The sequence below is a fragment of the Pocillopora damicornis genome, chromosome 11 (genome assembly GCF_964200805.1).
Source record: "Pocillopora damicornis chromosome 11, jaPocDami1.2, whole genome shotgun sequence".
Classification (NCBI taxonomy): Eukaryota; Metazoa; Cnidaria; class Anthozoa; order Scleractinia; family Pocilloporidae; genus Pocillopora; species Pocillopora damicornis.
The window spans coordinates 23,058,700-23,075,806 of NC_142680.1; the positions used below are offsets into that span (position 1 = coordinate 23,058,700).

Below are 17,107 nucleotides of genomic sequence, written 5' to 3' on the forward strand. Positions count from 1 at the left end.
GCGTTTGTTGCGCTTATCGTAGTGGCTAAGTCAGCCGACTACGTACTTTGGGCAATAATCAAGTGAACTGTTTTACAGCAGCAAAATTAATGGGACGCTAACAAAAACTTCTTACATTTTCAATCTAACTTGACACCAAAGTCGATTCAGGTACTTTCAAGAATACGTCAAGCAGCATTTCGGTTTCTGTCAGTGGCAAATTTGATGAGGTCACGTGCATTCACAACCTCGTTTCCAGGGTCCTCTCTCTCCCTTCTCGCTCCTAAATCTTGTGATCAACACGTGCGCCACCGAAAGTTGTTTTCTTCACAACTGTTGGTCATAAGTTAGTAGGCATTCTGTTGCACACGGAATAAATGGAAATTTCCTTTTCATTTCAGCATTTGGTCACTGCTCAGTGGGTTCTGTATGAAACTTATGGTTGCCACTTACATTGACAGTGAACAGAAGTGGTGTTGATAGGGCTGTCGGGCATTTGAGACACATGCGGTGTGGACAAAGAATACGGTGTTGTAATCTAGCTGTCCTCACCCTCTACACGCTTGGGGTTCATTGATTCCATGAATTCTAATAATGACAGCCCCTTAACAGCAACACGTTAGCTGAACATGAAGTAATTTAATCACAAAGTGTGCAAGTATAGATGTACTAAAAGCATAAGTTTTTAGCCCTAACTCCCACGAGTGACCAAAATCTTATTTCTCCTGTACCACTGCCAAATTAAGCATTAAGGTGATGAGAATAAAAGAAATTATCACCAACTAAAAGATTGAGTATAAAATAAATTCTCCAGGCCTGTACCAAAGGAAAAATATGGAGAACAGTATGGAGAATACAGATACTGATGCTGCCCCAAAATATGGAGTGCAACTACTGACTTCATTGCAAAGATATTCCTAAGCTAATAAGCAAGTGTCAACCAATAAGAAAGTGGAAAAAAACCATCTCAGTGAAATCAAAATACTATACTGGAAGCAATTTTTGATCCCTCAAAGGTGCTGTGAAAAGATTATAAATACTGTACAGATAATGAGGAAAAAACCAGGGGTTCCAAAACAAACCAGTGACCACCAGAATTCTGCTGGCTACTCACCAACATGTCGCTGGTTACTCTGGTCAAAATAATTACCTTTCAATGGACTTTTCATGGACACCTACTTACAAACATTTTGAAACCCCTGGAAAACAATGTATCCCTTCAAAATTGTAAGTGCCTGAGCAGCTGGCAACTTGCAATGGAAACCAAAGGAACCCCATTTCATTAAACAAGTAATTAGTTATGAGACAATAAACTGCTACAAAGGCACACACAAGCAATAGAAGTAAAACTCAGGTATTTTATAACAGTACTAAATTTTCAATGACATTAACAATTGAATTTGGTGGTTTGACTTAATTTGCATAGATTTCAAATGGGTCTTAACTTTTCCCCTACAAACTCACACAATATAACAACCATAATAAACACTGTAGACAGGTAACAGAAAAAGTATGTAATAAAGAACGATGCAAGTGATAACATTACTACTTCTAATGATAAAAAAAATTTGGAGATAATTAACTATATTTGTTTTGTGAATCCTGAGTATCAAGTGGGTGGGTTCCTGTAACACCACCATACCAGCCTTAGGTTATCAAAGAATCTAAGGTGACAAAAGGGCCTGCCTCACACCAAACAGCCTGACCTGTTACCACAACATGGACCCACTTGCACCCCACCCAATCCAAAAGCTACATTTTGACCCAGAATTCCTTCAATATTCACCAACTGGCTAATCTAGACAAGGAAAACCATAGCTACAGCTGAATCTTCAAGCAATTTCTTGATTAAAAGCTACAGACTTTAGAAGAATATCTACAAATACTGAAATAACTGGACAACACTGTAAGTGAGAGAAGCCACACTGTTATTCCACATTGTCATCATTTAAGTGGCTGTCAGTGTCATTTGGCCTAGGTGAGGCACTGCGAGACTTTTGCTCCCTCTCCTCCTCTGCCCTTGGCCTGTCTTCTTCAGCTTGTCTCCCTGTTTCTTCCCTTCTTTTATAGTCTTCTTTCTCTTGCTCTTGCTTTCTGTCAGGACCAGGACTTGCACTTCTAAAATTAAAAACAGCTCAATAACCTTTCTGACCCTAAACAAGTTTACCCCAGAAAGAAGACTTTTTGCATTTACAATAGTAACTCTTCAAACCTACATGTACATCATTGTGAAATACAAGCCACATACAGTAGCACAAGTCAAATTAACACTCTGGGCCTTGTTGATCACAGGGCAGATAATGCAAACCCAAAATACAGACAAGATGGATTGCTAACCAGTGGATAGGTGAGGAAAAATATACTTTGCCATCCACTGGAAAGAGATTTATCAGTGAATAGTGTTAACCACCCTCCAAACAACCAGGGGCTGCTGTACAACACAGAAAAGTTTCATGAAAAGGATTCACCCTCACCTTTCTCTAGTGATTTTCTCTTCACTTCGACTGCATGAACGGCTCTTACTGCGAGATTTTGAGTGAGATTTTGATTTTCTGTCTTCATTTGATGCAGAGCGTCTCCTCCTGAAACATGGGCAAAAGAATGGAGACAAAATGATGGTACCTCTTTCAAGCTCAAGGTCCATACTGAAAGTTGTAGAATAAACTTTTTGCACATAAATTTATGCCCTAAGTGCAACAGTGCCACAAATTCAACTGAAAAAAAAAAAACCAAGGTTCCATAACTTACAGTACAGACCAAAAAAAATAAGGTTAGTAAGATATTTATTATATCTCAAATAAAATTTTGAATTTAGCAGGCTTTACAGTGAAATACGGTCCACTAAATTGACCAATCAAAATGCATGTACACCTGTAGTCACTGAGAAATAATGTACTGTAACAAAGCATTATGGTATGAACCAATATTGCTTTATTTTACAAGAATGTAAAATTAAATTTCTTGGCAATGTTGAGGTGTTGCAATGAACACAACCTTTGAAAGGTCTACAGTACTTTCTACTTCGCAAACTTATCTAACCTTGGAGACTGAGATCGACTGTGACTGCGTCTTCGTTTGGGTGAACGAGAACGGGAACGGGATCTAAAGAATTAAATTGCAAATGAATGTAATTAGTTAAACATTCAATTGATTATTTTCAAAAGAAAACAGATTTTTAAAAAAATGAGCTTCCGGAGACAAATAAATGAAAGGTCACTGAAAACCAGAAATATTTACAACATGAAAGAAAAAAATTGCTCTAAGCTAGGGTTATTCCTGGGTCTCAAATTTTTTCAAAGATAATTCCAGATTTAGTCTAATCTAGAAAAAGAGAGGTTTTTCCATTTATTCCTCTTACTTACAGCATATTACTACTGAAAAAACACCTCATATCCCAGCCAAGAATCGACATTTCTTGCATTAATAAAATCTTTCATACTTCATCTTATGCAAACATGTCATTTTAGGGAGGAAAAATATTTTTTCTCATTCATTTGACGAAATTTCAATGTATTTTATTTTGGAACAACTCCAACAACACAAGAAAATTCCTGCTTTTTTCCATAGTTCTATTTCAAGCTCAAGAGAAGATTTTAGAAACTTACAATCACCTGTGTGTTTAGGTGGTTAGTTTGCCCTAATTATAAGCCAAAAAGAAACACATTACAGAAAAAAGGTAGCTTCATCTACAATGCTAGAATAATCAGTTTACATTTTGAAGGAAATGATTCGTGAATGAATCTCATCTTTACTTTACAGCCATACATTGGCATCAAATTTTATGACCACAAACAGGTAATTAACATTAAGTCTAAACTTTCACAAGTATTGAATTTTAATCTGTAAGGTTTAAAAAAAAATTAAAGCTGAAGACTATCTTTAATTTTAGCAGAAACTCAAGGAGAAAACCATCACGTTTATCAAAGTCGAAACATCAGTAGTTAAAATAAACATGTCAGAGACAACAGCTGACAGAAGGAAAAGGATCACACAATCTAATTAACAGTTTATAAAATTATTATTTTGTGTTTCTTTTATTGTGAGAGACAGGGTCAGAAATTGCAATTAAATGATCACCAATGTGACTGAAAATTGGTTATACACAACCAGAATTTCAATGCTTGATGCCAGCAGGCATCATGCAAACAAATGTCAAGAAATAACACATTTGTCATTTTCTCTTACTGTGCTTTTATACACTCAACTGACAACCCCTCATTCATGACTAAAAATGTATTTTAGGTCAATAAGGAAAATTTGGGAAACTTTAAATGTTTGTTGGAGCTGGAAGGTGAAAATTTCACAAAAATGACTTTTTTGGCTACCAAATTGTTCTGTCTGGCAATCAAAACAGAGAAGTTTAATGGCTACTAGACACTCACTTGAAAAAGTCAGTTTTGGACCCTGCAGTCCCGAATCTTTTGGAAAACTCACACACAATTAAATACCCTGTTACAAGCACAGGCAATTAACATGACTACCTGTAGTTGCATTTAAAAAGAAAAACAAAGGGATCAGTTAACACAACTGCATTAGTGAGTTAAGCCTTTGTTCCTGGAAGGCATCAGTATCACATGAATTACCTCTCCACTTTTCACCCTCACATCGTTATAAATAATTTCTTTGCTGTTCTCTAAACATTTCCTAATGTGCTGAACAGGAGAGTTTGTCTTACTTCAAGAGCTCCTTTAGTTGGCTGATCAATTCCTTTATTCTCCTGACCTTAATGTTTGATTCAGGGGTGATATTGTGAGGAGAAATTAAATGCTAGTCAGTCTTAGAGGTCAAAAGGTTAAGTATTAAGAAACCAAATTAATTTTAAACAGTTATCCATTGCTTAGACTACAGATCTTAGATAATTTGCATTTCTCAGCATTTTTCCTTTGCCCATCTGTAATAAGACTGAGATGCATGAAACACGCTACTGTGGAAAAGTTTGTACTTACTCACTGACAAAAGTAACAGAAGTGACGCTGTGAAGTGCGCACTAAGTTTGTCACAAGGGAAGTGATTTGTTTAAACCTGCACGCTCGTGGGTAGAGGCTAAAAGCATAAAGCTTGTAGTCGGAGAAGATGGTTGAACGCATGACGCTCGTGGATGCCGCAGGGGAGAGTAGAGTAGAAGAAGCACACTCAGGGTGGGTAGAATCACCTCTGAAGGTGTAGGCGACGCACACCGCATGCCAGTTGATTTCACAACTGACGCAATATTTACATAATCCTGATATATGAAACAACAAAACTCTGTATTATTAGTTAACAGTGTCTTGTGGGAGATATTTCCAACTTGTCACATGCTATCTACAAATATTTTGATATGTGATACAGATGATTTAATGAAAAAAAGCTTACATCTTTGGGTACCCTAAACTTTGGGTTGCTTCGAGGGACTCTGATCGAAAAGAATAGACTTTAGACCTGAGACTTTCTCGAAATCAGTTCTACTTTCGGAGGAAAATAAAATGTACGTCGATTAAAGATTGAAAATGAAATCAGCTCACTTAGCTTGCCTATGGTTACCTTTGCTTCAGCATAGAAGTTACTCTTAAGTTCCACTTTATACGTGAATACAGGTCATATGGACAAGATTTCGATTACTTCATGGATGAACGAACAACCTCTTGTGGGTATTAACTTACCGTGGACTGCGTGATCTGGAGCGCCGCCGCTCTCGATCGCGGTCTCGACTTCCGCCGGGCGGTCGACGTGTACAAACCCGAGCGTAATGTCCAACCCTTCCACAATCAAAGCATTTCTCCGTCAGTCCAAGCCGAGCAGCTCTTCCGCCACGACTAGGACCTCGAGCAAGTTCTACACGAATCCGTTCTCCGCATACTAACTTTCCATCCATTTCACGGATCGCGTCGTCAGCATCCCGTGAGTCTTCATACAGAATGAAAGCAAAGCCTGGAGGATTTCGAGCGACCCATACGTCGCGAAGAGGCCCGTATCTCTCAAATTCACGTTCGAGTTCTCGCCTGGAACCCTTATTTCCCAGATTTCCGACGTAAACTCGAGTCATTTGGAAGCAAAATGCAAGTACTCCAAAAGTAATCCAAACAAAACCTTCCGTTCAAACTAAGCGAGTGTGAGGCAGGTGAAGCATACTATCCCAAAGGCCTTCACGTTACACACGAACTCCCGGATGACAAGCTTGGTATCCAGGCCAAAGATGGAGGACGTACTGCTAGGAAATAAATTATTAGACGGTTTGGCATGATATGTGCTGATCTTCCCAACTAACATGGAAGACGAACGAATTGCTGCTCTTATGAAATATGTCCGTGGAGAAATAAGCTTTGAGCAGTGGATTGAAATAGGAGGCGGTGGATCGGGCGAGGCAGAGACGGAGGACATCGGCCTGCAAGATGTCGAGGAGGTCGGACGAGAGGAAGAAAGCCAAGGACAAACAGTGGAGAGTGAAAACAAAGGCGAAACTACTGGCAAGTTATCTGATTTTAATTTGTATTTATTACTGAAAATAATACTCTTTTTTATGTCCCTCTGATGTAATGCCCCACACGATCATGAGCAGATGACCCAGTCGGGTGGGGTGAGGGAGAGTGCGGGCCATAGCACCCAAGCTCCCCTCCCCCCCACCCCCCATCAACTTATGCCCTGTATTTTACTGTTATAAGAGGTCTTAGTAGGAATCAATGTTGAAGTTATTCAGAGGTTAGGGGAAAGATTTCTTTGTAACGCCACACTTTCTTGTACATGTAGTTGTCTGATAAATGTAAACAATGGTGAAAGCAAAAGTTTACCTTGAGGCTACAGCTATGATGTACTGTGAAAACTTAGGTCAGGTGATGACCTGCTGTGAGGGAAGTTCATGTATACTACACAAAGCAGCATGCCTGGTTTTGTTTTTCAGATATGATCACTGTTCTTGTATCAGAGCCAATGTTTGCAAAATTGGCAGAAATTGGATCCACAGAAGCACCAACCACAGATCTCCCTGGTGAACCACATCATGTTCCTAATAGTGATCCAAATGAATGCAATATGGAGTCACAGACGGCATCCCAGCCATCAGTTCGAATGACCGATCTTTTGCTCCAAGGAGCTGCTGCAAAAAGTGCCAAGAAACATGGTGGTACTGGTGTTGATGAATTCATGGAGGAGATTCCTGTCCAAAAACGGCGAAGAGCTGGACGTCGTAAATTGTATGAGTTACCTCCAAAATTAAAGAAAACCATGGGTCAAGCTAATATTCTGTGGGCTAGAGGAGAAATTGAGAAAGCTAAAGGAATCTGTATGGAGCTTATTCGACAAGGTACTCAATAAATTATAAATTGCAAACATAAACCCTTTGAGAGTGTGACGAGCATCTAATTTCTCCTAACAGTATCATCCCTTAATCAAGCACTAAGGTCACAAGAATAAAGGAAATTATCACCAACTAAAGAAGCTTGACTGAATAAACAAAGTCTCATTGTAAGCACCCTAGGAAATACATAGAGATTAGTAAGGAGAATATGTATACTGATGTTAGGGTGTAAAGGGCTAAGTACAGGTGTGTAATAATTGTGGAGCTTAAAAGTTTCGGATCAATATCAGTACCTGGGCAATTGCCCATCTACCCCTCCCCTAACCCAACATTAACTCTAACTTGTTATCAATTGACTGTTGTTAGGGGAGGGGTAGGTGGGCAGTTGCCCAGATACTGATATTGATCTAAAGTTTCTTTATTTTGGTATTTTTAAAATACTTCTCTTTAGATGTGCAAAGCTTTGATGATATGTCCAAAAAATTGACTTTGATAAAGCTTCACCTTTATGACTGCTAAGAGTTTATCTTTTGGGTCCCTTCACAGCCATTCCTTGCAGATTCATACAACACATATGTGGGCTTCATCCTTAAGAACGCCATTGAAGGAGACCTTTTATCACTGTTATGCACACATATGTACTATTTCATTTCATTAATATGTAGCTGCACTGTAATTGATGCAACCTTTTTTTTTTTCATGTTAATATTTTGATCTGAATAACAATTTTCAGTTCCAAAGTGTTCAGAACCTTTCCAGACCTTAGGAATGATGTATGAAGAACAGGGAGACCAAGAGAAAGCACTGCAGGTATTGTTGATAGTAAATTGGCTGTTCTGTGATTTGATGGAAAGAGTCAGTTTCAGATTAAACACAATTCCTTTGTTATAGGCTTGTTACTGATCTCTTTTCATTTAACCCTTTGACTCCTAAGAATGACAAGCATCTAATTTCTCTTTACCTTATCACCCTTAAATCACACAATAAGGTCAGGAGAATGAGAAAAATGATCACCAAGTAAAGAAGCTGTTGATTGTTAAACAAATTCTCCTTGTCAGCTTCCTAGGGAATGTATAGAGAACAGTTTGGAGAATATGCAAACTGACATGTGGGTGTAAAGGGTCAAATAGAAGAAAGTATTTTCTTCTCAACAGTTTTTTCTGATTGCTGCATATCTCAGCAAATCAGGAGATTTGGAGGAATGGGTTAAATTAGCAATGATGTCCCTTGAACAGAATAATTTGGATCAGGCATTAACCTGCTATAATCAAGGTAAGTAAGATATTTAATTTTTATGAGATGTTTGCAATTTTGTTCAGCCATTCTTGTTCATTAAATGTTATTCATTGATAGAAGGCTAAGTCACTTTAAACACACGCATTACCTCTCTCCAACCAGGGGTATAAATGGGTACCAGTGAATAATCAGGGAAGTTTGATGAAATGCTGGAGGGTAGCCTTGCAATGGACTTGAATCTCATCCAGGGGGATAGAGCAATACTCATAGTTGCCAAGGAATTCAGGATAAGTTGGGTGGGCCACTTGGAGAGAGACAGACAGACTTTACCTGCCTTTGCTGAAAAGAGGCAAAGTCTTAAATAAGGCCAAGTGAAGCCATCATTAACATTGTTAGGCCACATGTTCAAGCCAGTTAGAATATGCAAAAATGGTGAACAGTAATAAGGTTATATGTCTATTGGATGATTATAATTATCATCATGATCAACAGAAATTGAAAATTTGCAGTTCAAGGCAATATGTCTGTGCAAAACAATTCAATATTACATGAATGATACTACTGAAGAAATTTAAAGCTGGAATAACTTTTGACAGTTATGACACCAAAGCTCATGTCGTACCCATTTTCTGTAGCTCTGAAGCTGGAGCCGACAAATTTAAATGTTCTTTGGGACAGAGCAGCTTTGTGCTATCAGATGGGAGATCATAAGAAAGCTCTGGAGTTTTATGAATCTGCCCTAAAGGTAATAATTTGGGTCATTTTTTCATTTAATTGGTGGATAAATTCTATAAATGTATTGAAACCAATTGTCAATTTGTTATTGATTATTAATTATCAATTAATCATTATTAAAAATGTTTATATTTGATCATGAATTCATGCAGGTTGTTGAGCAGATTGAAAGATGTTCATGCATTAATTGTCCAAGAATTTATTTTGGTTGGTCAATTTACTCTTAAATAAAACTAAAACTTGAATTTTTACCCACTTGTAGAATGTTCCTTCAGATGATGGGGCAAAGTTTGTTGAGTTGTCTTGTGAAATGGCTAAGGTGAGTATCTTAGTTTCATACTGACAGTAGACAAATTCTGCTATTTGCAAAAGACATAGTATTATATCAAGATTGACAGGCAACATAACAGTTGCTTTAAGCAAGGAGGGACAATTCATCCTGTGATTAGGCCTTTATTATTATTAGCACTGAGGTATGAGGGTTCTTCCCTTGTAAATAAGTTTTAAGGTCTTGAGCAACACAAGCTGGTAAGAGGGCTGAAGAGATCTGGCACTGTTTATGAAGTTGTCAGTTCCAGTGACCTCTTACAGACCTCTTTCCAGCTTGGGACTTGTCCACAGCTTCAAACTTTCTCATAAGTGAAGATATTCCCTTACTGAAGCACTAATTGTGAGGGCTTTCTGGCAGACCATGGACAACTGAATATTTGAAGGATAAAAGTAATGTTTACAGAGGAGTTCCTTGCTTAAGAAACCAATTGAAATTGCTTGTTGTACATTGTCCAAAGCTACTATTCATATGAAGTATATCTGCATTATTTTCTTTTCTCAGTTATATCATGAAAACAAGTCCCTGGATGAGGCAATAAAAGTATTGCAAATTGCTCTTTCTAAACATCCTGATCATGCAAATAACCAAGGTAAATTGTTTGTTTTCTTGTTCATAACTGTGACAGATTTAAGAACCTACTACCGGTACCCTTCCCTTCAATTTACGATGCATTGTAAATATTCTCAATTGTTTTTTCATTTGTTTATTTTTCTTTTATGGTGGTGTACAAAATGTATAACAGTAAACAATGTTGGGTTCCTAATACTGATCATGAACTGCATGTCTTAAGGTTTTAAGACAAGTTTTATTTTACTACCACTTGGAATTTCTTCGTCAATTGTCTTGTGTTTGATTTAGGCACTTTGCTTAATTCGCCACAATGGAAACTTCTGTTTAAAATTGTTACATTGTACTCTTTTTTACTTAAATACTCTTGTTTTTAGCAATTAACATGTTGGCCGACCTTCACATGACGTCAAAAGATTATAAGCTTGCTTTTGAGGTAAATATGGCTCTTGCTTACAAGACTGAAAATCATTTTCAAACTCAACACAAATACAATAGAAATGTGATAAATATTCTACTCATTTCATCTTCTGTACAATAAGTCCTAGATTTTTTTTTTTTCGTTGTTGATTCATGGCCTGTGCACTTCCTGCTTTGGGAGTGTAAAATTGAAGGGGAAATGAAACAGTGCATAAGTCACAGTACAGACCTCAAACTCAGTAAATAAGGGAGATAATTATTTATGAAGCAAATGTTATTCTCTGAGAGTGAGACTTAGGGTTAGGCTGCTTATGTCACTTCAGTCACTTGAAGTACACTCAGTGTAAGTTGAAATTTTTGCTATTTATTACAGATGATTTCAAAGTATTGTGATGTCAAACAAGAAGTCATGTCACTTGACACAGGAGAGTCACCTCTGACGACATTTTCACAACTTATGAATGATGAAGCTCAGGAGGGAGACATTTCAAGATCTCCTGAGAACGACAGTGGTCACAAAAAAATAAACTATATTATACCTGAAGACCTTCCCATTGATCTTTGTGTCAAGTTCGCCATATGTCTTATTCACTTGAGGCAGTTACATGCAATTAAGGTATGGCATATGGTGCTAAAACAAGAAATGACAGGTTTCATCAACCTTGTTCCCAGGGTTCTCTCTTCCTCCCTCTTGAGGAAAAAAGAGAGGATCCTGGAAACAAGGTTGGAGTTTCTTCTTTGCATGATTGCAATATAGGATCACATTTTATTGAAACTTTAAAAACTTTTATTCTAGTTATTAGCTGTTATTCTAACTAACCAATCCAGCTGGATTCAAAAGGTTGGGTAGCATTTTGTCTGTCTTGGGTTTAAACATCGATTGCAATTCAATTAGTGACTTAACCTGAATTAATTTAACACCCTGTGTTAAGCAAACGCTTGCGCAGTTGGCTAAATTCGGATGGAAGAGTCCGAAACTGAATACTTGAGTTTTCCGCGTTTTTTGTTTGTTTGTTTGTTTGTTTGTTTATTTTGTGTTGTTGTTTGTTCATTAGGAGATTCTTGTACCACTATTCATGGAAACAGTTGAGTCAGCAGGTGACCTTTACATTGATGTTGCTGAGGCTTATGCGGAAAATGGTGAGACGATATTTTAATTTTATCTATGTAAGAATTGAAGTCAGGGAAACGAGGCAGAGTCCAGATGGTTTTAGGATAAGGAATTGATGAGTGCCAATTCATCTGAGAAAGTTTTGAGCAAAGTGGGCCAATGACGCCTAGCAAAATTGTCACGTGTAACTTTACATAATCATTCGACCTCATGGCCCGACCTAGATTAACAATATAGCAGTCGAAACGTTTTTTCTCCAATGAATAGTTGGTACTTCGCAATACAAAGATGTAACGTTCTTTTAATTTATTTATAACCACATTTAAATGAATACACTTCTTTTGCTGAGCTAGGATTTTTGTATGAGGACAAGAACACCAGAAAAGAAATTTAAAAATGTAAGGGTATCACCTATGTATCTCTTTTTTTTGTGTGTGTGTGTGTTAAATGTGTTGTAGGTGACTGTGAAGAAGCGTTACCCATCCTGGATATGCTGGTAGCGTCAAAAAACTTTTCACTGGTAGGTAGCTTTTCCCTCGCCCTTGTATTCTTCCGCACTTTATCTTTCACGGAAAGTATAAATTTCCCATTAGTTCTGAGAGGTTGGCAAAGGGTTTATACGTGACGCGTGATCAAGCCCAAATTATTACATGACGCGAGTAAATTTTGCAGGAAGGCAAGGTGAGGTGAGATTTGAAGATTCGCCTTTAAAATTCTTGACTCGTCTATTAAAAATTCCACTGTGAAATCCCCTCAGAGATTTTTAAAACAGTGTTCTCCTGTTTAATTCTACGGAATCATATTCAGGACGTTACGTTTAGTTTAAACAACACTTCAGACTATTTTTCCCCCGTCTCATGGATTTCGAATTTTTTTGTGTAATTAGCAAATCTTAGTGAACTTTCTGGAAAAAGAAAGAGAGGTCTTAGTGTCTTTAATTATGGCACGGCAAAAATTGTGCTACGAAGCTTATGAATGAAGTTAATCCGAAGAACAGCATATAAATTTCATCAACCAAGTTGACTATGTAGATTGGCCACCGTAAAAGGTTTCTAAAGGCTGACATTTCGAGCGTTAGCCCTTTGTCCAAGCTCGAAATGTCAGCTTTATCAACTCAGTTTATAAAACAACCCAACCACCGACGCAGCTCTAAGTTGCTTTAGAAACTTACTTCCGTTTATTCATTTTGCTGAAAAATAACAACAACAGTTCCTCAATTCATTTTAGGCTGCAGTGTGGCTGAAAAAGGGAGAATGTCTGACGTCACTGGGCAGAATAGAGGAAGCCGCTTCAGCTTATTCAAGAGTTGTTAATTTAGCTCCAAATCATCTGGATGCTCGTCTTGTCTTGGCCTCTCTTCATCAACAGCTGGGAAGACCCAATCAGGCTCTGGATGTGCTATCAGGTAAATGACTCAAAGCGGACGAGAAGAGCTTATTATTTAATTACATTTCAACGCCATCGTGGTTTCTGAATGTAGCTCATGTAAAACTGAGGGAAAGTTTGTCTACTTAGGGTGCGCGGACACTATCGTCCGAAATTGGACTCTATTGGCTGGACACTCTTCTCCAAATTAAGGCACTACTTTTAGAAATCGGACACGATTACAAGGCAAAATTCGGACCACATCTTCCAAAATCAGACCGTATTGTTCAAAATCGCACTCTATCGTTCTAAGTCAGACACTATCGTCGGAATTCGGACACTGTCGTCGGAAATCATTGTTCTGTCCTTTATCCTTTAACCTTTTATCTAAGTCTGTTCTCTCGCTTCTTTTTCCCGCTTTTTAAACTCATAGCTGATCCAAGAGGAGAGGGGATTGGAGATTCTGTTGAGGACGAGGTTGCCATGGATACGAGTTCTGTGAACTCCGAAGGGACTGAAACGGAGCCTGCAGTACAACCTCAGGTTGGTTGACCCCTGACCTTTGTCATGGTTAAACCCTTGACCTTGCCACGCTGACTGTTCACAAAGATGGATTTTTGATTGAATGACAGTTTTTTCCTTTATTATTTTCAGGATTTTCGTTTGCTCTTCCACAAGTGTGCGCTGTTACACTCACAGAGTCGCATGAATGAGTTTTTGGACGCAGGAATAAAGATGTTTCGTTTGTTTTTCATCGATGTGTATTACATTAAAGATCTAACAGGTTTGTGAAAAATCGCATGTTTGTGTGTTTTTCCTCTTTTGCCTTTACAAAAGCAGGAGTTAGAGACGCTTGTGATATATTTGTCATTTTGTTTTTGGAAGACATGGCATTAAAGTCAAGTAGATTCAGAAGGGAACTGATGCAAAAGGAAGCGTTGGAACAGGAAGAGTCACGGTCCCGCGCAAGTAAGATATTCTTCTCTAAGTTGTCTTATTTCCTAACATGCTTGCGTTTCTATGAAAAAGTTTATAATGACGACAAGTCTGAGCCATCACGCGTCGCTGTTGTGAAGGAAACGTGACTCTGTAATAATCGTCACGCCTAGCTATTTACATGGAGGAAACGTGACTCTGTAATAATCATCACCCATCGTTGTTTACAAAGAGGAAACGTGACTCTGTAATAATCGTCACGCATCGTAGCTTACATGGAGGAAACGTGACTCTGTAATAATCGTCACGCATCGTTGTTTACATAGAGGAAACGTGACTCTGTGATAATCGCAACGCATCGTTATTTACATGGATGAAAAGTGACCCTGTAATAATCGACACGCAATGCTGTTTACATGGAGGAAACGTGTCTGTAATATGATGATTTATTAAGATAACGTATTTTCTCGAGTTATTATTGTTATTTTTATTCTCATCTTTTATTAGCGTTATGATTGTTTTGTTGTTTTTTTAGGTGTTGTGGCCTGTAGTCGAGGAGACACTGGACTGAGAATTGAGGAGTGGTGGGAGATGTTTAAAAAGGTTAGGAACATTGTTAACTTGTTGGCAAATTTTCTCATTCGATTAATTGATTGATTGATTTCAGCGATCGTAGAGTCTCTGTGGCTTAGTGGTAAAGCAACGTCGCGCGGAATCCGATGATCTGAGGTTGGACTACTCGTGGGGCTTAGAATTTTTTCTTTGTCTCACGCTCGCGAGAAGGAGGAAAAAATCTTTCTCTGTCTCATTACCGAGCTTAAATTTTTTTTTATTCTTATCACTCTAATGATGATTAGGTTTTCGGAAAGAAGGTCGATTTGACTTCCAATATTTTTTCCTTTGTTTCCAGGTCGTCTCAAGTCTAAGTGGCTTGAAGCGGCACTCTGAGGCACAACATATGGTATTATGTGCGCTGGCCTCTGATCGCTTCTCCGACTCTTATCAGACAGAACTGGTCTTCATGAGTATTGTAGCGTTGTACCTCAACAGAGAGTACAAAGTAGCGTTTGACGCAACAAAAATACTCATTGCGAGGGACAAAAAGAATCCAGTCTTATGGAACATACTTTCTAGAATTACCGCCAGGTCTGGGGACTGCAGACATCAGCGCTATGTGTTGAGGCTCTTGATTAAAAGTCCTGATGAGTTTCCGTTAGTTATGTTCAGCGGTCACAATGCTCTGGTCAGCGGAAGTTACCGATTCGCAGTAGGTAGGGGTCCTTCTGTTACAGGCTAAGCATTTTAGAGAGGTTTAAGCGAGTATTGTGAGTCTATTGCAACAGCCAATCACAGCGATCGTGGGTGACAGAGCGCACCAAATCAGAGAAAATTTACGTGATCAGCATCAGGCACTGGTAGTGTAGATTCTGATTGGCTGAGAAGTGACACGAGACACAGGATTTTTGAACCAATCAGAGACAATATACGAAAGCAAACTTTATTCTCGGTCAGTTTGGGTGGTCGATTGAAAATCGCTCTATTTTGAAGTTGTAGAATCCCTGATTACCAGGATGTATTGTTTTACTCCTTAAATTTCTGATTAAATCTTTTTTTTCTTTTATTTTCTTTCAATTTTAGGCGAATACGTTCGAGCTTTCCGCCAAGCCCCAGAGGATCCTTTGATCTCGCTCTGCTTAGGCCTGCAGTACATTCACTTAGCTTGCCAGCGGTTTCCAAGGAACCGACACTTTTGTGTTGTGCAGGTAGCTTGTTTTTTCGGCTTGACACCAAGTCGTTAAAATATGGAATGTTTAGTAGTAGATTTTAAAAATGGATCTATCTTTTTTGGTCAATAGGGTATTATCTTTCTTTTTCAATATCTCGGTCTTCGAGGCGAATGTCAAGAGGCGTTTTACAACATTGCTCGTGGTTTTCATCAGTTAGGTAAGTTCCTCGATGTTAAAGTTTGAGAATTTCCTTCATAACTGGAAGGCCCATATGTTACTCTTTTATAATCCTATAATTTAGCCTTCCTTCTCTCCACAACGTGCTAAAAATCAGCAGAACATTCGCTCAAAAGCGAGGCCAAGGTATGCCAATTTGTTAGTACATAAACATTACTCATTCGATGGTTTGACGTGAAACACGGACGTATATTTTGCAATGCAAGCTGTCGTTGGCAAGGTGACGTAAAGAAAATAACGGGGGATAGGTGCATGGGAAGGTGGCTTTCTTAGGGGTTGGGGATGCTTCTCATTATAGTCGTTTATTCATGTACCTGGTTTTTTTTTTTTTTAGTGTTTATGATGTCGATTTTATTGTAGGTCTTCTTCAGTTCGCTGTCCACTACTACAACAAAGCTTTGGAATTCCCTTTGCACGAGGCCTCCAAAAGCGACGGAAGTAACCGTGGGAAGGTATGGCTAGTCAACGCTAAAGGTTGTTTTCAACTTCCAATTTTCAATTTTCAATTTTCAACTGTTCAATTTTTTAATTTTCAGTTTTTTCACTCATCATTCTTTGATTCAGTTTTCAGAAAAGCACGATCTCCACAGAGAAACAGCATTTAATTTGTCTTTGATTTATCGAGCAAGTGGAAACGAGATTATGGCTAGAGAATTGTTGATGACTCATTGTTGGGTGTGAAGGATCTTTTCGATAAACTTACTGCTTGTTGTGAGAGACTTGATAACACGCCGAATTCCGGTCGAGAGGCCTGGGTTCAAGACCGATTGGGGGCATAGTGTTGTGTTCTTAGTGAGACATTTTACTCTCACAATGCCTCTCTCCACCTAGGAATTTAAGTGGGACTGGGACTGGGACTGGTGACTTCATGCGATGGAGTCAAAGACAAGCTCTGTTGCCTGGTGAGTCACGTGCCTCGAGTGCGGACTAGTATTCGTTCGATAATAACTTATTACACATAAAACATATATTTATATGTAAATATTTATTTTATAAAATAGATATTTGTACATAAACAAATGCGATGTTCAAAATAAAGAAAACGTGTACAGTAGACCATTTAGAATTAATTTTGTGGGGCTTATATCGTAATTTTCCAAGTTGTTGTCTTCTCGCTTAAATCTCTTTAAGCAAACGAAGGTACAATTTTTTTGCCGTTTATTAATGTTTTCATGATACTTTTAATCCATAAC

At 38.3% G+C, this 17,107-nt stretch overlaps 2 protein-coding genes across 2 annotated transcripts; one reads left to right on the forward strand and one right to left on the reverse strand.

The window, feature by feature from the left end:
• Window positions 1–1,317: 1,317 nt before the first annotated feature.
• On the reverse strand, window positions 1,318–6,027 carry LOC113678296 (uncharacterized). Its single transcript, XM_027195176.2, has 4 exons — window positions 5,619–6,027; window positions 3,019–3,081; window positions 2,454–2,561; window positions 1,318–2,097 (listed from the first exon to the last, which is right to left on the reverse strand). The coding sequence occupies exons 1-4, from the start codon at window positions 5,999–6,001 to the stop codon at window positions 1,908–1,910; spliced, it is 744 nt and encodes a 247-aa protein (XP_027050977.2). The 5' UTR covers window positions 6,002–6,027; the 3' UTR covers window positions 1,318–1,907.
• LOC113678295 (general transcription factor 3C polypeptide 3) lies at window positions 5,659–16,968 on the forward strand. Its single transcript, XM_027195175.2, has 21 exons — window positions 5,659–6,422; window positions 6,854–7,255; window positions 7,983–8,059; window positions 8,404–8,521; window positions 9,121–9,230; window positions 9,483–9,539; window positions 10,053–10,140; window positions 10,496–10,554; window positions 10,912–11,154; window positions 11,594–11,678; window positions 12,108–12,169; window positions 12,877–13,054; window positions 13,448–13,557; window positions 13,669–13,798; window positions 13,900–13,983; window positions 14,486–14,553; window positions 14,861–15,221; window positions 15,589–15,713; window positions 15,807–15,894; window positions 16,275–16,366; window positions 16,479–16,968. Exons 1-21 carry the CDS (start codon window positions 6,224–6,226, stop codon window positions 16,593–16,595), a joined length of 2,853 nt encoding a protein of 950 aa, XP_027050976.2. The 5' UTR covers window positions 5,659–6,223; the 3' UTR covers window positions 16,596–16,968.
• The last annotated feature ends 139 nt before the right edge of the window (window positions 16,969–17,107 follow it).

What these genes read in the sequence shown, in the direction of transcription:
- LOC113678295 (XM_027195175.2), top strand. Translation starts at nt 6,224, where the DNA reads ATGGAAGACGAACGAATTGCTGCTCTTATGAAATATGTCCGTGGAGAA. An exon ending in TGAGGCTTATGCGGAAAATG is followed by an intron (nt 11,679 to 12,107) that starts GTGAGACGATAT and finishes AATGTGTTGTAG; the next exon opens with GTGACTGTGAAGAAGCGTTA. An exon ending in TTACATTAAAGATCTAACAG is followed by an intron (nt 13,799 to 13,899) that starts GTTTGTGAAAAA and finishes TGTTTTTGGAAG; the next exon opens with ACATGGCATTAAAGTCAAGT.
- LOC113678296 (XM_027195176.2), bottom strand. Translation starts at nt 6,001, where the DNA reads ATGACTCGAGTTTACGTCGGAAATCTGGGAAATAAGGGTTCCAGGCGA. An exon ending in AGTCGATCTCAGTCTCCAAG is followed by an intron (nt 2,562 to 3,018) that starts GTTAGATAAGTT and finishes CCCATGTTTCAG; the next exon opens with GAGGAGACGCTCTGCATCAA. An exon ending in GAGAAAATCACTAGAGAAAG is followed by an intron (nt 2,098 to 2,453) that starts GTGAGGGTGAAT and finishes TTTTAATTTTAG; the next exon opens with AAGTGCAAGTCCTGGTCCTG.